Source organism: Pristiophorus japonicus, chromosome 2 (genome assembly GCF_044704955.1).
Source record: "Pristiophorus japonicus isolate sPriJap1 chromosome 2, sPriJap1.hap1, whole genome shotgun sequence".
Classification (NCBI taxonomy): domain Eukaryota; kingdom Metazoa; phylum Chordata; class Chondrichthyes; family Pristiophoridae; genus Pristiophorus; species Pristiophorus japonicus.
The window spans coordinates 227,058,484-227,079,229 of NC_091978.1; the positions used below are offsets into that span (position 1 = coordinate 227,058,484).

At 47.2% G+C, this 20,746-nt stretch overlaps 1 protein-coding gene across 1 annotated transcript in view; it reads right to left on the reverse strand.

The window, feature by feature from the left end:
- ppef2a (protein phosphatase with EF-hand domain 2a) overlaps positions 1–20,746 on the reverse strand; it is an 89,604-nt gene that overhangs the window by 38,553 nt on the left and 30,305 nt on the right. The window contains exons 6-7 of the mRNA XM_070863886.1: positions 16,814–16,928; positions 10,499–10,545 (exon numbers count right to left, since the gene is read on the reverse strand). Coding sequence (XP_070719987.1) covers positions 10,499–10,545; positions 16,814–16,928 — 162 coding nt within the window. The remainder of the gene's footprint in view (positions 1–10,498; positions 10,546–16,813; positions 16,929–20,746) is intronic.

Below are 20,746 nucleotides of genomic sequence, written 5' to 3' on the forward strand. Positions count from 1 at the left end.
CTTACTGAATGGAATTTCGGTGCACATGGAGCTGGATATCGGAGCTAGCCAGTTCCTCATGAGTGCCCAACAATTTGAGAGACTATGGCCACACAGAGCTCGCAGGCCCAAATTGGAACGCATTGAGACGCAGCTACGTACGTACACCAAAGAGATCATTCCAGTGCTGGGCAGTGCAAACTTGGTGGTAACGCATAATGGATCACAGAACCGGCTGCCACTCTGGATTGTTCCGGGAAATGGCCCCGCACTCTTGGGGAGGAGTTAGCTAGCTGAGATGAATTGGAAATGGGGGGATGTGCACGTCATTTCATACGTGGAGCAAAGTTCATGCTCGCAGGCATTGCAAAAATTCGAGTCACTCTTTCAACCTGGTGTTGGAACGTTCAAGGGCACCAAAGTAGTGATACACATCACTCCGGACGCCAGACCAGTGCACCACAAAGCCAGAGTGGTGCCGTACGTGATGCGTGAGAAAATTGAAAGTGAACTGGACAGCCTACTCAGAGAGGGCATAATTTTGCCCGTTGAATTCAGCGACTGGGCAAGTCCCATTGTTCCTGTCCTCAAAGCAGATGGCTCGGATAGGATTTGTGGCGACTACAAAGCCACCATCAACCGAGTGTCGCTGCAAGACCAATACCCTCCCGCTGGAAGGTGGTAAGCTGTTCACGAAGCTGGACCTCACTTCGGCCTACATGACTCAGGAACTAGCTGAAGAATCCAAGTTTTTGACCACCATCACGACACACAAAGGATTATTTGTTTACAATAGGTGCCCGTTTGGCAGCGGCTATCTTTTAGCGAAATATGGAAAGCTTGCTCAAGTCCATCACTGGAACGATCGTGTTCCAAGACGACATCCTTATAACGGGTCGAGACACTGAGGAACACCTCCGCAACCTGGAGGAGGTGCTACGCCGATTGGAACGGGTAGGCCTGCGGCTGAAAAAGGCCAAGTGCGTGTTTTTGGCCCCAGAGGTCGAGTTCCTGGGCAGGAAGGTTGCCGCAGACCGGGATCCGGCCCACTGAATCAAAAACTGAGGCCATTCGCCGGGCGCCCAGGCCCGGCAACATGTCGGAGTTGTGATCATTTCTGGGACTCTTGAACTATTTTAGGAACTTCCTGCCGAACTTAAGCACATTGTTGGAGCCATTACACATGCTCCTCCGTAAAGCTTGTGAAAGGTCTTGGGGGGATTATCAAGAACGGGCTTTCAATAAGGTGGGGAATCTGCTGTGTTCCAACAAACTGTTGACTTTGTATGACCCCTGTAAAAAAAAAAATGGTTTTAACATGCGATGCATCATCCTACGGGGTTGGGTGTGTTTTGCAGCAAGGTAAAGATGATGGCCGACTCCAACTGGTGGCTTACGCCTCCAAGTCGCTCTCCCAGGCAGAGCGTGGATACGGCATGGTCGAGAAGGAGGCACTCGCGTGTGTGTACGGTGTGAAAAAGATGCACCAGTACCTTTTCGGTAGACAGTTCAAGCTAGAGACGGACCACAAGCCGTTAACATCCCTGTTGTCCAACAGCAAGGCTGTCAACGCAAATGCGTCAGCTCGCATTCAGCGATGGGCCCTCACGCTGGCTGCGTATGACTACACCATGCGGCACCGGCCAGGCACCGAAAATTGCGCTGACGCGCTCAGCAGGCTCCCACTGGCCACCACTGAGGGGGTGTCGGAGCAGAGCGCCGAGATGATCATGGCCGTTGAGGCTTTTGACACTGCGGGCTCCCCCGTCACAGCCCGCCAGATCAAACTCTGGACCAACAGGGACCCCCTCCTATCCATGATAAAGAAATGTGTCCTGACTGGGGACTGGGCGCCCGCACACAGGGCGAGCCCCGAGGAAGTCAGGCCGTTTCAGAGACAGATGGATGAGCTCTCTATCCAAGCCGACTGCCTGTCCCAGAAAGGAAGAGAAGCGTTCATCAGGGAACTCCACAGCGAGCACCCTGGCATCGTGTTAATGAAGGCCATTGCCCGGTCACACGTGTGGTGGCCGGGGATTGACTCAGACCTGGAACACTGGGTTCGCAGGTGCACGACGTGTGCGCAGCTGGGCAATGCCCCCAGGGAGGCCCCACTCAGCCCATGGCCCTGGCCCACCAGGCCATGGTCACGTATTCACGTGGACTATGCAGGCCCGTTCATGGGAAAAATGTTCCTGATCGTTGTCGATGCATACTCGAAGTGGATCGAGTGCATCATATTGAACTCGTGCACGACATCCATCACTGTGCAGAGTCTGCATACGGTTTTCGCGACCCACGACTTGCCGGACATCCTGGTCAGCGATAATGGCCCGTGTTTTACCAGCCATGAATTCCAGGAGTTTATGTCGGGCAATGGGATCAAGCAAGTCCAGACAGCGCCGTTCAAGCCGGCCTCCAAAGGCCAGGTGGAACGGGCGGTCCAAGTCATAAAGCAGGGCACGCTACGCATCCAAGGACCCTCCCTTCATACCGCCTATCGCGCCTCCTGCTGGCCTACAGGTCCCGGCCGCACTCGCTCACGGGAGTCCCGCCAGTGGAACTCCTCAGGAAATGCACGCTCAAGACGCGGCTGTCCCTCATTCACCCAGCCCTGGCAGACATTGTTGAGGGCAAGCGCCAGTCCCAAACCGAGGCTCAAGGGGGAGCTGTATAGAAATAGATGACCCGGTATTTGTTCTTAACCATGCTTTGGGACCCAAATGGCTTGAGGGCACCGTAATTGGCAAAGAAGGAAACAGGATCATGGTGGTCAGACTAAACAATGGGCAGATATGCCGCAAATACTTGGACCAAGTAAAGACAAGGTTCAGTGCAGACACGAAGAACCGGAAGAAGAGGATGATGAGATAGCACCCACACCACTGCTAACGCATGAGCAACAAACACAGCCCGCAGCATGTACAGTCCATGCGGCCAACCCGGACAGGCCGGAATCACCTCAAGTCACAGAGACGTGTGCTGAGGCTCAGCCACCAGAGCCACAACTGCGGCGCTCCACGAGAGAGCGCCGACCACCCGATAGACTTAACCTCTGAAACTAAAAGACCTAAGGGGGGAGGTGATGTCATGTATTTCACCATCTTGCAATGACTATAAGTATGTAACTGTAACTCATGCATATTGTACCTGTACCCTTGTAATGCACACCCTGACCATAGGGAGTGAGCTCCTCACCTGGGCTTCCAGATATAAAAGGAGAGGTCCCACCCAGGATTAACACTCTTTAGTCCTGGGAATAAAGTGAAGGTCACAGAGTGACCGTGTCTGATATATCCATACCTCGTGTGAGTTTGAAACAAGATGCAGAGACACTACAGTTTTGGCCTGTGAGGCATCGTCATATGGAATTGGTTACGTGTTACAACAAGCCAATGAGTCGGGGAAACTTCAACCTGTCGCATATGCATCCAAAAGTTTGTCTAAAGCAGAAAGAGCCTACAGTATGGTAGAAAAAGCTGCTTTAGCGTGTGTGTACGGAATTAAAAAGGTGCATTAATTCCTGTTTGGTCTGAGGTTCGAATTAGAGACCGATCACAAGCCACTCATTTCATTGTTTTCTGAGAGCAAAGGTATCAATACCAACGCTTCATCCCGCATCCAAAGGTGGGCGCTGACATTATCTGCCTATGATTATGTCATTCGCCACAGACCTGGCACAGAGAATTGTGCGATGTTTTGAGCCGGTTGCTGTTGCCCACACCGGAGCTGGAAACGCCACAACCGGCAGATTTAATGTTAATCATGAATGCTTTTGAGAGTGAAGGTACCCCTGTCACGGCTCAACAAGTTAAGACCTGGACCAGCCAGGACCCAATATTATCGGTGGCAAAGGGTTGCAACCTCAAAGGGGATTGGTCTGCCATACCTAAGCAAATGTGCGAGGAGGCCAAACCGTACATTCGTCGCAAGGACAAACTGTCTATTCAAGCAGATTGCATATTGTGGGGCAATAGTGTTGTAATAGAAACATAGAAACATAGAAAATAGGTGCAGGAGTAGGCCATTTGGCCCTTCGAGCCTGCACCGCCATTCAATGAGTTCATGGCTGAACATGCAACTTCAGTACCCCATTCCTGCTTTCTCGCCATACCCCTTGATCCCCCTAGTAGTAAGGACTAAATCTAACTCCTTTTTGAATATATTTAGTGAATTGGCCTCAACAACTTTCTGTGGTAGAGAATTCCACAGGTTCACCACTCTCTGGGTGAAGAAGTTTCTCCTCATCTCGGTCCAAAATGACTTACCCCTTATCCTTAGACTGTGACCCCTGGTTCTGGACTTCCCCAACATTGGGAACATTCTTCCTGCATCTAACCTGTCTAACCCCGTCAAAATTTTAAACATTTCTATGAGATCCCCTCTCATTCTTCTGAACTCCAGTGAATACAAGCCCAACTGATTTAGTCTTTCTTGATATGTCAGTCCCGCCATCCCGGAATCAGTCTGGTGAACCTTCGCTGCACTCCCTCAATAGCAAGAATGTCCTTCCTCAAGTTAGGAGACCAAAACTGTACACAATACTCCAGGTGTGGCCTCACCAAGGCCCTGTACAACTGTAATAACACCTCCCTGCCCCTGTACTCAAATCCCCTCGCTATGAAGGCCAACATGCCATTTGCTTTCTTAACCGCCTGCTGTACCTGCATGCCAACCTTCAATGACTGATGTACCATGACACCCAGGTCTCGTTGCACCTCCTCTTTTCCTAATCTGTCACCATTCAGATGATAGTCTGTCTCTCTGTTTTTACCACCAAAGTGGATAACCTCACATTTATCCACATTATACTTCATCTGCCATGCATTTACCCACTCACCTAACCTACCCAAGTCACTCTGCAGCCTCATAGCATCCTCCTCGCAGCTCACACTGCCACCCAACTTAGTGTCATCTGCAAATTTGGAGATACAACATTTAATCCCCTCGTCTAAATCATTAATGTGCAATGTAAACAGCTGGGGCTCCAGCTTGCGATACCCCACTAGTCACTGCCTGCCATTCTGAAAAGTACCCATTTACTCCTACTCTTTGCTTCCTGTCTGCCAACCAGTTCTCAATCAATGTCAGCAATCAACCCCCAATCCCATGTGCTTTAACTTTGCACATTAATCTCTTGTGTGGGACCTTGTCGAAAGCCTTCTGAAAGTCCAAATACACCACATCAACTGGTTCTCCCTTGTCCACTCTACTGGAAACATCCTCAAAAAATTCCAGAAGATTTGTCAAGCATAATTTCCCTTTCACAAATCCATGCTGACTTGGACCAATCATGTCACCTCTTTCCAAATGCGCTGCTATGACATCCTTAATAATTGATTCCATCATTTTACCCACTACCAATGTCAGGCTGACCGGTCTATAATTCCCTGTTTTCTCTCTCCCTCCTTTTTTAAAAAGTGGGGTTACATTGGCTACCCTCCACTCCATAGGAACTGATCCAGAGTCAATGGAATGTTGGAAAATGACTGTCAATGCATCCGCTATTTCCAAGGCTACCTCCTTAAGTACTCTGGGATGCAGTCCACCAGGCCCTGGGGATTTATCGGCCTTCAGTCCCATCAGTTTCCCCAACACAATTTCCTGACTAATAAGGATTTCCCTCAGTTCCTCCTTCTTACTAGACCCTCTGACCTCTTTTATATCCGGAAGGTTGTTTGTGTCCTCCTTAGTGAATACCGAACCAAAGTACTTGTTCAATTGGTCTGCCATTTCTTTGTTCCCAGTTATGACTTCCCCTGATTCTGACTGCAGGGGACCTACGTTTGTCTTTATTAACCTTTTTCTCTTTACGTATCTGTAGAAGCTTTTGCAGTCCATTTTAATGTTCCCTGCAAGCTTCCTCTCATACTCTATTTTCCCTGCCCTAATCAAACCCTTTGTCCTCCTCTGCTGAGTTCTAAATTTCTCCCAGTCCCCGGGTTCGCTGCTATTTCTGGCCAATTTGTATGCCACTTCCTTGGTTTTAATACTGTCCCTAATTTCCCTTGATAGCCACGGTTGAGCCACCTTCCCTTTTTTATTTTTATGCCAGACAGGGATGTACAATTGTTGTAGTTCATCCCTGCGGTCTCTAAATGTCTGTCATTGCCCATCCACTGTCAACCCCTTTAGTATCATTCGCCAATCTATCCTAGCCAATTCATGCCTCATACCTTCAAAGTTACCCTTCTTTAAGTTCTGGACCATGGTCTCTGAATTAACTGTTTCATTCTCCATCCTAATGCAGAATTCCACCATATTATGGTCACTCTTCCCCAAGGGGCCTCGCACAACGAGATTGTTAATTAATCCTCTCTCATTACACAACACCCAGTCTAAGATGGCCTCCTCCCCTAGTTGGTTTCTTGACATATTGGTCTTGAAAACCATCCCTTATGCACTCCAGGAAATCCTCCTCCACCATATTGTTTCCAGTTTGGTTAGCCCAATCTATATGCATATTAAAGTCACCCATGATAACTGCTGCACCTTTATTGCATGAACCCATAATTTCCTGTTTGATGCCCTTCCCAACATCACTACTACTGTTTGGAGTTCTGTACACAACTCCCACTAGCGTTTTCTGCCCTTTGGTATTCCGTAGCTCCACCCATACCGATTCCACATCATCCAAGCTAATGTCTTTCCTTACAATTGCATTAATTTCCTCTTTAACCAGCAACGCCACCCCGCCTCCTTTTCCTTTCTGTCTATCCTTCCTAAATGTTGAATACCCTTGGATGTTGAGTTCCCAGCCTTGATCACCCTGGAGCCAACCACATCGTATCCGTTAACTGCTATCTGCACAGTTAATTCGTCCACCTTATTCCGACTCCTCGCATTGAGGGACAGAGCCTTCAGGCTTGCCTTTTTAAACACACTTTGACCCTTTAGAATTTTGCTGCAAGGTGGCCCTTTTTGTTTTTTGCCTTGGGTTTTTCTGCCCTCCAGTTTTACTCATCTCCTTTCTGTCTTTTGCTTCTGTCTCCATTTTATTTCCCTCTGTCTCCCTGCATTGGTTCCCATCCCCCTGTCATATTAGTTTAACTCCTCCCCAACAGCACTAGCAAACACTCCTCCTAGGACATTGGTTCCGGTCCTGCCCAGGTGCAGACCGTCCGGTTTGTACTGGTCCCACCTCCGCCAGAACCGGTTCCAATGCTCCAGGAATTTGAATCCCTCCGTGCTGCACCACTGCTCAAGCCACGTATTCATCTGAGCTATCCTGCGATTCCTACTCTGACTAGCACGTGGCACTGGTAGCAATCCCGAGATTACTACTTTTAGGTCCTACTTTTTAATTTAGCTCCTAGCTCCTTAAATTCGTCTTGTAGGACCTCATCCCATTTTTTACCTATATCGTTGGTACCAATGTGCACCACGACAACTGGCTGTTCACCCTCCCTTTTCAGAATGTCCTGCACCCGCTCCGAGACATCCTTGACCCTTACACCAGGGAGGCAATATATCATCCTGGAGTCTCGGTTGCGGCTGCAGAAACGCCTATCTATTCCCCTTCCAATTGAATCCCCTATCACTATCGCTCTCCCACTCTTTTTCCTGCCCTCCTGTGCAGCAGAGCCAGCCACGGTGCCATGAACTTGGCTGCTGCTGCTCCCCCCTGATGAGTCATCCCCCTCAACAGTACTCAAAGTGGTGTATCTGTTTTGCAGGGGGATGACCGCAGGAGACCCCTGCACTACCTTCCTTGCACTGCTCTTCCTGTTGGTCTTCCATTCCCTATCTGGCTGTGGACCCTTTACCTGCGGTAAGACCAACTCACTAAATGTGCTATTCACGTCATTCTCAGCATCGTGGAGTGCTCCAGAGTGAATCCACCTTCAGCTCCAATTCCGCAACGCGGTCCCTAAGAAAGGGAGAGAGAAGTTTGTGCATGACACAGCACACAGCACATATTCTGGTATACTGATGAAGGCCATCGCCAGGTCCCACGTATGGTGGCCAGGAATTGATTCTGAGCTGGAAGCATGCGTGCATCAGTGCAACACCTGCATGCAGCTCAGCAAAGCACCAACAGAATCGCCGCTGAGTCTGTGGTCATGGCCATCCAAAACTTGGTCCAGGATCCATGTAGATTTTGCAGGTCCCTTCCAGGGCAAGTTGTTTTTAGTGTTGGTGGATGCTTATTCGAAGTGGATAGAATGCATAATCATGTCATCCAGTACGTCCACGGCAACCATAGAGAATCTTAATGTCATGTTTGCGACATATAGTCTGCCTGACATAGTGGTGAGCGACAATGGGTCGTGCTTCACCAGTCGGGAGTTTCAGAAGTTTATAAAACTTGACGGCATAAAACATATAAGGTCAGCACCATTCAAGCCTGCGTCCAACGGCCAAGCAGAACGTGCAGTACAACTTATCAAGCAAAGCATGAGGCGAGTAACCCAAGGGTCACTGTAGACCCGCTTGTCTTGCATACTGCTGAGTTACAGGACAAGACCACACACACTCACACGGGTCTCACCTGCTGAACTCATGATGAAAAGAGTTCTTAAGAGAAAGTTATCGTTTGTACACCCAGATTTAAATGATCATGTTGAATACAGAAGACTAAGTCAACAAGGGTACCACAATTGCGCAACTGTGTCACGCGAGATTCCTGTGAATGATCCTGTATATGAGTTGAATTATGGTCAGTGTCCCAAATGGATCGCTGGTACGGTCATGGCCAAAGAGGGCAACAGAGTATTTGCTATTAAGCTTAAGAATGGGCAAACTTGCAGGAAACACATGGATCAAACAAAGCTGAGGCACACAGACGAGCCAGAGCAGACGGATGAAGAAACCGTCGTCGACGACCAACCAACCTACCAGCTGCCTTCAGTGGACTCAAAGGTCATCAGTGAACCCGGAATTTCCATCACGGACTTGTTCAATAAAAATGGACTTGCAATTCCTGACATGGCCACTGCCGCCCCCAACAATCAGCCATCTAGCCACCAGCCACAACAGACTCAGCACATTCACCGAAGGCCGGAATTGAACTGCGACAGTCAATCCAGGAGCTTAAAGCACCAGACCGTCTCAACCTGTGAAAGACTGTGACAAGATCTCAGAGGAGGTTATTGCCATGTATGTACATGCTGTTTGTAGCCACCAGATGGTGTCATTGTTGGAGGCCACTGAGCAGCACGCACATGGTGCTGCTCTGGTATAAAAGGCCAGCCATTTTGAGAGTCAGACACTTTGGGCCGTAATAAAGCAGAGCCAAGGTTGTACCTTGCTTAGTTAAACAGTACTCAGTTTGAACCTTTATTGCATACCTAACAGAACCTTTAATGTTGGGTCAAAGAAGTAGGTTTTAAGGAGCATCTTAAAGGATAGAGAGGCTGAGAGGTTTAAGAAGGGAACTCCAGAGCTTAGGGCCTTGGTAGCTGAAGGCACAACTGCCAATGGTGGAGTGATTAAAATTGGGGATGCTGAAGAGGCCAGAATTGGAGGAGCGCAGATATCTCGGAGGGTTGTATGGCTGGAGGAGATTACAGAGATAAGGAGGGGTGAGGCCATGGAGGGATTTGAAAACAAGCATGAGAATTTTAAAATCAAGGCATGGCTTAACCGGGAGCTAATGTAGGTCAGCGAGCACAGGGGTGATAGTTGAATGGGACTTGTGTAAGGACATGGGCAACAGAGTTTTGGATGAGCTTAAGTTTATGGAGGGTAGAAAGTGAGATCCTGCCAGGAGTGCGTTGGAATAGTCAAGTCTAGAAGTAACAAATGCATGGATGAGGGTTTCAGCGGCAGATGAGCTGAGGCAGGGGCGGAGTCGGGCGATGGTACGGACAGGCATTGTACAAATCCAGCTCAGAGCAAATAAATTCAATCGGCATGTGCTTTCCTGGGTCCCTGTTTTGTGTTTGTGTTTGTGTTAACTGGATATTCAGCCCCATTGTATCTCTATGGTATATAAGCAAGTTGTGCAACTGCACAAATATATTAACCAATATACAACTCTCAAAATAATGGCAGTGGGAGCAAGTCATATTCCTGTCCTTTTGGCCAATGAATAGTGATAGATATGACAAATTACATTGCAAAATGAGCAGGGTGAGAACAACAATTTAGATGGGTTAACAATAATAATCTCCAGTCAAATAGCAATTGAAAATCTGAGGTTAATCTATTAATTTTACGATAGGGTACCACTATAGCAATTCAACAACCTATATGTAAAATATATCCGAGTACTCAGTAAGAAGTATGCACATTTTACATTGGTAAAGGCCTCCTGAACATTCCACTGTAATTTCACCCAGATTAAAAGCAAATAAAAGGATTCTTGATGGACGGCTACTTTGTTAGGAATTTTGATTAACTTTAAATTGTGTTGTAAATTATTGATTTTTTAATTATGAATAGATCTAAAGCTGATGTAAACATTAAAAATAGATTTAGATATAATAATAGCAGACGATAAATTCATACTGGTTTCTAAGACACAGTATTATATGCAAAACTCTGGCAATTGGCCTTCAAAAATATGCAGACGTACCTTATAGAATATTAAAAATAAGTCATCCAATTTTCCGTGCAAATCACCTAGAAGTTCCATGGAGGAAAACACACAATTATTTAATTATATACAATTGTTCCAAAAGAAAAGAATATAATCAAAGATTGTATAGTAAAAGAGAAAAGCTGGAAATCTAAAATAAAGATAGAAACTGCTGGTAATCATAGAATCATTGAAATTTACAGCACGGAAGGAGGCCATTCAGCCCACCGTGTCCGTGCCGGCTGACAAAGTGCTATCCAGCCTAATCCCACTTTCCAGCTCTTGGTCCATCGCCTAGTAGGTTATGGCACTTCATGTGCATAGCCAGATACTTTTTTTAATGTGATGAGGGTTTCTGCCTCTACCACCCCTTCAGACAGTGAATTCCAGACCGCCACCACCCTCTGGGTGAAATAATTTCTTCTAAACCTCCTACCAATTACTTTAAATCTATGTCCCCTGGTTATTGACCCCTCCGCTAAGGGAAATATGTCCTTCCTACCAACTCTATCGAGGCCCCTCATAATTTTATACACCTCAATAAGGTCTCCCCTCAGCCTCCTCTGTTCCAAAGAGAACAAACCCAGTCTATCCAATCTTTCCTCATAGCTAAAATTCTCCAGTCCAGGTAGCATGCTTGTAAATCTTTGTACCCTCTGGTGCAATCACATATTTCCTGCACACAGTACTCTAGCTGTGGCCTAACTAGTGTTTTATACAGTTCAAGCATAAACTTCCTGCATATTCGATGCCTTGGCTAATAAAGGAAAGTATCCCGTATGCTTTCTTAACCACCTTATCCACCTGTCCAGCTACCTTCAGGGATCTATGGACATGCACTCCAAGGTCCCTCTGTTCCTCTACACTTCTCAGTATCTTACCATTTATTGTATATTTCCTTGCCTTGTTAGCCCTCCCCAAATGCATTACCTCACAATGGCCTAGAAATTGGACATGGCCACAAAACGGACAATGTTAAGACCCAACAATATTAAGCCAAATTCATGCTCAGTGCTCATTAACATGATTGTAGTCTTGATCTCAGCACTAAAACCACTGCTCATTAGCTTACCACGCAACAGGTGGGCCAAAATCGGGTCCAGTCATGTTTGGCAGAGGCTTTATTCAGTACTTAAAGGGGAGTTGCAATGATGGAACAGCACCTCATTGTTAATCCAGTTCCAACTTCATTTGGAAGAAGAGGGCAGTGGGAGCAGATGGCTGAGCCATAGCACAGGGAGAGAGCACGCAGATTCTCCGAAGCTCTGGAGGCACTGGTAGTGGAGAGGAGGCGGGCTGTTCTCTTCGCGCAGATTGGCAGGAAGCCCTTGCCACATCTATCTCAAATGCTCTGGCATGAGATAGTTACCTATGTGACGGCCAGTACTGTGGTCCACAGGTCGGCGATCCAGTGCCGGAAGAAGTTTAATTATCTCACACGGCAGGTCAAGGTGAATGAAGGCTTCAGCACATGCCATATCGCACCATCTGCACCACAAGCCTCACACGCTGCTCAATGCACCACATCCCCAGCACTCACCTACCAACAATCCCTACCTATCACTACTCAGACCTCACAATCAAGGCTTCCATAATGAGCAAAAGGACTTTAGATAAATTGTGGTGCAGCAAGGTCTCAAGGCCAGTCCTGACTCCCATTCGTACTGAACTGAGAACGTACACAACGGAACTGATTCCTGTAATCGGCAGTGTTACCGTAAAGGTCTATGATGGAGCGTGCACAATTTACCACTCTGGTTGGTACTGGGCGATGGCCCCACGCTGTTCGGCAGGAGCTGGCTGGGAAAGATACGCTGGAACTGGGATGACATCCGAGCGCTCTCGTCTGTCAACGACACTTCATGTGCCCAGGTCCTAAACAAGTTCTCCTCGCTGTTCGAACCGGGCATCGGGAAGTTCCAAGGAGTAAAAGTGCAGATCCACTTGATTCTGGGGCTGCGTCCCATCCATCACAAGGTGAGAGCGATACCTTACATAATGAGAGAGAGGATGGAGACCGAGCTGGACCAGCTGCAACAAGAGGGCATCATTTTGCCGATCGAATTCAACGAGTGGGCCAGTCCGATTGTTCCAGTCCTCAAGGAAGATGGCACAGTCAGAATCTGTGGTGATTACAAAGTAACTATCAATCATTTCTCCCTGCATGATCAATACCTGCTACCAAAGGCAGATGACCTATTTGCGACGCTGGCAGGAGAAAAAACGTTCACGATGCTGGACTTGACCTCGGCCTACATGACGCAGGAGCTGGAGGAATCATCGAAGGGCCTCACCTGCATCAACACGCACAAAGGTCTCTTCATTTACAACAGATGCCCGTTTGGGACTCGATCAGCCGCGGCGATATTCCAGAGGAACATGGAAAGCTTGCTGAAGTCGATCCCGCGCACCGTGGTCTTCCAGGACGAGATCTTGGTGACAGGTCGGGACATCGTCGTGCACCTGCAGAACCTGGAGGAGGTTGTTAGTCGGCTTAATCATATGAGGCTCAGGTTAAAACGCTCGAAGTGCATTTTCCTGGCACCTGAAGTGGAGTTCATGGGGAGACGACTCTCGGTGGATGGCATCAGGCCCACCGATTCGAAGACGGAGGCAATCAAGAACACACCGAGACCACAGAACGTGACGGAGCTGCAGTCGTTTCTACGACTCCTGAACTACTTTGGTAACTTCTTACCAGGTCTTAGCACACTGTTAGAACCACTGTACTCTGTACTGCGTAAAAGAGATGAATAGGTATGGGGTAAAAGCCAAGAAAACTAGGAGACTGTTATGCTCAAACAAATTGCTTGTGTTGTATGATCTATGTAAACATTTGGTACTAGCATGTGATGCGTCGTCATACAGTGTCGGTTGTGTATTGCAACAAGCTAATGAATCTTGGAAATTGCAACCGGTTGCTTATGCATCCAGAAGTCTGTCTAAGGCTGAGAGGGCTTACAGCATGATCGAGAAAGAAGCATCAGTGTGTGTTTATGGGGTAAAGAAAATGCATCAATATCTGTTTGGGCTCAAATTTGAATTGGAAACTGACCATAAGCCACTTATATCCCTCTTTTCTGAAAGTAAGGGGATAAATACGAATGCATCGGCCGGCATCCAGAGATGGGCGCTCACGTTGTCCGCATACAACTACGCCATCCGCCACAGGCCAGGCACAGAAAACTGTGCCGATGCTCTCAGTTGGCTGCCATTGCCCACTACAGGGGTGGAGATGGCACTGCCCGCAGGCTTAGTTATGGTAATGGAAGCATTCGAGAGTGAGCAATCACCTGTTACCACCCGACAGATTAGAACCTGGACAAGCCAGGACCCCTTACTGTCCTTAGTAAAAAAACTGTGTGCTCCACGGGAGTTCGTCTAGTGTCCCGTTAGAGATGCAAGAAGAAATAAAGCCGTACCAGCGGCGCAGAGATGAAATGTCTATACAGGCAGACTGTCTCCTATGGGGTAATCGGGTAGTGGTGCCAAAAAAGGACAGGGACACTTTCATTAGTGATCTTCACAGCACCCACCCAGGCATTGTAATGATGAAAGCGATAGCCAGATCCCATTTGTGGTGGCCCGGTATCGACGCAGACTTAGAGTCCTGCGTGCACAAATGTAACACGTGTTCATAGTTAAGCAATGCACCCAGGGAGGCACCACTAAGTTTATGGTCCTGGCCCTCCAAACTGTGGTCCAGGGTCCATGTCGACTATGCAGGCTCATTCTTGGGGAAAATGTTCCTTGTGGTTGTAGATGCGTACTCCAAATGGATTGAATGTGAGATAATGTCGGTAAGCACGTCCGCTGCCACCATTGAAAGCCTGTGGGCCATGTTTGCCACGCATGGCCTGCCCGATCTCCTTGTGAGTGACAATGGGCAGTGCTTCACCAGTGCCAAGTTCAAAGAGTTCATGACCCGTAATGGGATCAAACATGTCACATCTGCCCCGTTTAAACCAACGTCCAATGGTCAGGCAGAGCGAGCAGTGCAAACAGTCAAGCAGAGCTTGAAGAAGGTAACTGAAGGCTCACTGCAGACTCGCCTATCCCGAGTCCTGCTTAGTTACCGCACAAGACACAACAGTTCACATGACGTCCAATCTGCCATTTTTTCATTCACCACTCCACTTACCAGCCTGTGTTAATCACGACCAGCTGACCAAGCGTTGACAAGCAGGAAGGAGCCTTTGGTAGTGTTATGTAAAGGGATCATCATCAATAACTTGCAGCTGACATGGTTTCTCAGTTTGACTGGCTCTGTGTAACTCTCTGCAACACTTGTAGCTTTCTAAACTTGTATCAAGTTCATGAGGTCATAGGGAGTGTTGTTGCAAGTGGAGAATGCCTTCATCATCATTTAAAGGCTTCTGCACACGCTTGCTCACAGACATGGGGGCTCTACTGGCAGTCCCCCTCCCGCTCGAATATCTTTGGGAGAGGGAGCAGAGGCAGAGAAAATGCATGCAGAGGGAGGAGGAGGGCCAGGAGGGTTCTGAACGGGAGGCCTTACCCACCTAGGGTCTTCACAGAAAAAGGGAAGTGTGTCAGCAAGTGTAGTGCAATATGTTTGGGTGATGTTCCTGCCATAGTAGAATAGCTGTCAGTGTGTGCAAGATGTGAGATCTGGATGAGTGTTGTAGCAGTGGTACAGTTGTAAAGATGAAGTGAAGCCTTTATTGTGAGGTATGAGTGGTGATAGGTCGAGATTGTTGGTAGGTGATTGATGGGGGTCTGCTGCAGTGAATAGTTTGTGAGGCTTGTGGTGCAGATGATGGGATATGGCATTTACTGAAGCCTTCACTCATCTTGACCGGCCATGTGAGGTTAAACTTCTTTTGGCATTGGATCCAGGTCCTTGGAACCACAGTGGTGGCCGCGATAGATAACTATCTCCTCCCAGAGCCTTCTGCAAGTAGCCTTGGATGGCTTCTTGCCAGTCCGCGGGAACAGTACAGCCAGTCTTCTTTGAACTGCCATAACCAAGACCTCGAGTGCAGCATCCAAAAACCTTTCTGCTCTCTCTCTCTAGGTTGCTGAGTTGTCTAGGTTGTCTTTAACCTGATTGACAGAGGCGCTGCTGCAACAAAGCATGCAGAAACCAAGTGCAGGCAGCGGAAGGAGCGTGCGGCAAACCAGTCCCACCCACCCTTTCCTTCAACGACTGTCTGTCCCACCTGTGACAGAGACTGTAATTCCCGTATTGGATTGTTCAGTCACCTAAGAACTCATTTTTAGAGTGGAAGCAAGTCTTCCTCGATCTCGAGGGACTGCCTATAATGATGATGATGATGATCCTGCAACAAAGCACCTCCCCTTTAAGTAGTGCAGAGAGCCGGACCCAAACATTACTGGTCATTAGACTGCACCCAATATTGGCCTCATCGTTGTGCGCCAAGCCAATCAGCAGCCCGTTTAGCACTGAAATCGGCACTGCAATCATTATAATGAGCAGGTAGCATGAATTTTGCATGGTTACCTAGGAATTTTACTGACTATCAGACTCAAATGGAGTCAATGGAAAGTAAAATCAGGAGGTTTACAATGTGCTGCTGATTTTACACTTTTGGCAAAAGTTAAAATTAACTCTAAAGTGATTGAAATTTCTACGGGGTTCTGTCCTCTTACTTAGAAGGGGGTGGACTGCCCATGCTACTGGGGACCATGGTTAATATCAGAGGCTGGTACATCAAGGATGAAGAGTGGTTACAGACTCCAATCCCAGCCCAAGTGGCTCACTGAGGGAGGGAGGGATCCAGGTTTTGAACCACAAAGATGAGTAGTTATTTTTTAAACTGATTACAAATGGGTGAATGGGGCAGCGGGAGGCATCACAGATTCTGTTCGGAAGGACTCCCCTCCTTAGCTGCTGAACTGCCCACTTATATACAAGGTACAGCCCACCCCTAATTGCCAATGGTCTGTTGATCGTGTCCATATTCCCTGATCCCACAAACCTAGGCAGGGTAGTAGCAGTGGCTGTGGGTGAAGAGACTCACCCCGCCATTGGATAGAACTATCTGACCATTTCTACGCATAACCTTATCTAAAATAACAGCTACATTAGAGTGAGATACAAGCTGTAACAAAATCCAGTAACATTTACTAACTGATCAATCTCGTTCTTGTGATTTATAATGTGATCTGCAGCCCTCATCTAGGCTCAAGTATTGTAAAGCACTTCAACTGATTTATTATTCTATATATAACTCTGATTTGGCAAATAATTGACAGAGAGGTCATACATATTCTGTAATCCTATTAACTGCTGTGGAACGGTAGGATACAAATTATATCACTGCTTACCACAAATAGTAATCTCTTTACTGTAGCAGGTAGAAATGTGGTTGATATTTGGCAAATGCTCCAGATATTTCCTGGTTTCATTCAGAAGCTGTAATACATAGCGAGCATGAAGCTGCTACTGGGAGAAATGGAGTGAGTGTGAGAAATTGCAGGAACATCCTTGTTAACATATTTGAAACTTGAACCACAGTAATAGATTCATGCACTAAAGGAACAGAAGCCTTCCTTAAATCCTTTTTAACATAAAATATACTCTAAGTCACTCCTGGAAGCCTTTTGTAGAATCCATGTAGAACTGGACTGAAGCATTCTGTCCTTATTACCTTAAAAGGAACCATCTTCATAGAAAAAAAAGGTTTGGGAAACTTGATTTTATTTGTGGATAAAGAATAATCAGGCTAGCCATGCATTCGTGATTATACCAGTCTCAAACTAAGTAATATGATGGCATGGATGTCATTTTTTTCATATGTTTTTGAAAACACTTTTTCCCCCCAATTGCCTCCCCTCCCTCCTGTTCTGAAGGCACTTAACTCCTTGCTGGAGTTCGGTTCTGTGGGTGCAGCCAGTATCTCACCCAAGGAGATAGTCTTCACTTGTTATCCTAGAGAGTGAGTGTGGCCAACTATTCATTGAAGAGGGAGTCTCTTTAAAGGGGCAGTGTTGCAAAAGTAAAGAATCCGCCAAGACAAATTATGTTGTTTATAAATAGAGGAAGGTGTGATGACTGAACACATTTGTTGTTATTTGTTATTGGCCCAGAAGTTGCGATTGGGATGATGGCGAACTGGCAGTGTTCCCCGTCATTCCGCCTTTGAAACTGACCGCAACTTCAGGATTTGGCGCAGGCGCATGTGGAAATCCTGAAGTTGTGGTCAGTCATTGACAGCTCCAAAACAGGCTGCGCTGTGCAGCACTCCCCCGCCCCATCACCAGAGCCGGCAATCTGTGTGATCAGCCAAATCATTGAAATTGACGCAAACTTCGGCTCTTCCGCTGTTAAATTCCCCATTAAAAGTTAGACCCAAAGGAATGAGGTGTAACTGGGGATTTGACAGTGTTATTGCTGCTAAATAAATGTTAAAAGCGTGGAAAACTAATTTTAATTTTGTGCTGTGTGTCCATTTTTATTTCAGGTTTGCCTTTTCCCCATGTGAGAGCACCAATCTTTGTTTTGCTTGCTAACATTTTAACAAGCTAGAATTTTAAGAGCTCACTCACTTCTTTGTTCGCTGTCTGTGAAAATTCTGCATTTTTGATTGGCTGCTTAAACAGCCTGTTGACATCACAGCAAGTTTGCACAAGGGAATTCCCATTAACTTCTATTGATTTGAATTGAAGGTTGGAAAACCCAAAGTTCTCGCCACAGGGATCGCAAGATCATTGCGCGAAGGATACTTCTGGGCCAACGGCAAATGGCTTTGCTTCACTGCTGACTGCAAATTCTGGGCCATTGTTAATAGGATGAAACATTGACCCAAACCATTTTATCTCCTTTTTCATGACTTTTACTTTTCTGTCTATATTTCACATTTCTATTTCCTGTTTTTGACACCTGTATTTTTTGAGACCATCTTTCTTGTCTCAGACATGCAGGGGTGAGGGGAGCGGGTTGAATTTCCCGATGTCAATTATTTTAGAGAAAAAGTTGTTGTGAACAAAAAGTCTTATTCCACTTTGCACATATGGGTACGAATTGCCACTCGCCCAAAACAGGTTTTTACCGCAGCTGTGGTTCAGGTCGACTCTTTCACGACATTCGGCTCTTTATTTTTTTTTGTTTTGATCTGGAAGTCGGTCATAATGGGAGCGGTGACAACACCTGAGGGGCAAAACCGAGGCGGTGATGGCAACTGAGGGGCTTAAAGGGGAGAGCCTTCGCATTTTTAAAACTTCAAGGAGAGGTTCCAGGCTGCCAGGGACATATTTGTCAGGCCAACATAGCAGTCGGCCGACAAATAAAAACACGGCGGCAGCAGCAGTAGGCTGTCCCCTTTAAGGGAAGCCGCCCTGCTGCTGCAGAAGGCCACAGCCTCACTGGACCACTGGAGAAAAACTTGTTTTTGCACCGCCAAGCGGGGGAAGATTTTTCAAGGGGAATGTTGCCGTTGGGGGGTTCGATTGGTGGTTCGCATGGCCAATCGGCAGCAACGGAGCGTTAAGGGGGGGATCGGGGCACCGCTGGGAAAACCCGGAAGGGCAATTGGGCTAGCAGCGGCCATTCCACGAAAAGTCGGCAGCCACTCCACACTGCAGCGTGGCTACCATTTTTTGGGCGTAACAGGCGTTAAGGAAAGGGGCAATTTCGGCCCCATGCTATCTTGCTAACATTATTGACGGGAGGAATAGCATCTCCATGTGTTTCCCTGTGCTCAATGTTCCTGATAAAGTGTCTTTGTGACACACTGCAATCTCATTTCCCAAAATCCTGTACAGTTGTACATTTCGTAAGTACGTGTGTGAGCAGTGCAGCTGACTGGGGACTGAAATTAATCCGTTTCACTGCAAACACCCAAAGATTTGTTTTTCAATCTCAAATAAATAGGAGAGTAGCAATGGTAGTTAGCATCTCTGTTACGCAAAACAATTAGCAGAATGAACAACTGTAACCTTTTTTATACTAATTAGAAGAAAGTTCTTAACTTGTTTTAGGGTTGTTTGTATTCCAATTTTGAATTAAAAAAAATAATTTATTTGAGGTTTAAAACAACATTATATGCAACAGTCAGCCTCTGCTAATAGAACTTCATCTTCAGTCTTATGTCAAGGCAACCTGCCTCTAACTGATACATTGTCAGATGTTGATTGCTAAATGTTCGTGCTCAAACTGATATGAAACATTGAGGGGCTAAAACTGCCCCTTTCTATAAGGTCTGAAAGCGGTGGCCTCGGGTCAGTGCAGAGTCTCTGTGGAGGGGCCGCCATTTTGAAAATTGTCCTTCCTCAGTTTTGGAGCGGTGTCCGGGACCGCTCTGCCCCTTTTCCTGTTGTGACGTGCACGCGCCGACCTCTTAAAGACTGGCAGGGACCCCTTCCTGAAATTGCCCCTTTCCCAGAATTGCCTCACGGGAGCGGCCCCACCACTGGTCGGTGCCACTGACAGCTTTTACTGTCGGTACGCTGTCTGTGGCATGGCGGCCCGGTTGCCCTTAAAGGGGAGGCGCACTGCTGCGGCCGCCATGTTATTTTTTTTTGTCGGCTGACTGTCAGATCGGGACTACAATTATGGCGTGGGTTCGACCAACAGACAGCCTGGCAGCCCTCTTGGGTGCCAGGCCAGTGACCTGGCCGAAACCCTCCCTGGTGGCCCAGTGTTTGCCACTGAAGTGGCTGCAGAGTTCGCAGCGGCCCTCTCCTTTAACTGAAGGGGAGAGACGTTGTGATGCGCCAGCACGATGGCATCATCAGCACTGCGCTGATGCCATGCGGTGTCGGTCATTCTGCCCTGCCCCCACTTCTGCCCCGCGAGTGACGGCCACTCCACCCTGCCCCCATCATGAGGCTACTTCCGCCCCGCTCAGAAAAAAAATCTGAACTGCTGAATTTCAACGGTTTGGCCACCTCATGCATTGAGGCAGCTAGAACAGATCGAAAACAGGAGGTGCGTCTCGTTTCGGGCAGTGGGCAATTTCGGCCTCCGACACTTGCTGCAGAAGAAGTCAATTCAAGTTGCACCATTTTTTATTTATGTAGTGATGACTTGGTGGTAGAAGTCTTCCATGCTACCCTGGAATATTCTGTCAGATGTTTTTGCTTTACTGAAACGAAGGCACTCATTGAAGTAAAGAAACATCTAGAAAGTCTCATACTATACCATTATATCTTCCTCTCTTCAAAACAAGTTAACATTTGCAATTATTTATAATCAAATGGTTCCTTTACTATCTTTCATTTGCATCCATTCTTAAGGATACTGTAATATAATAAATTTAA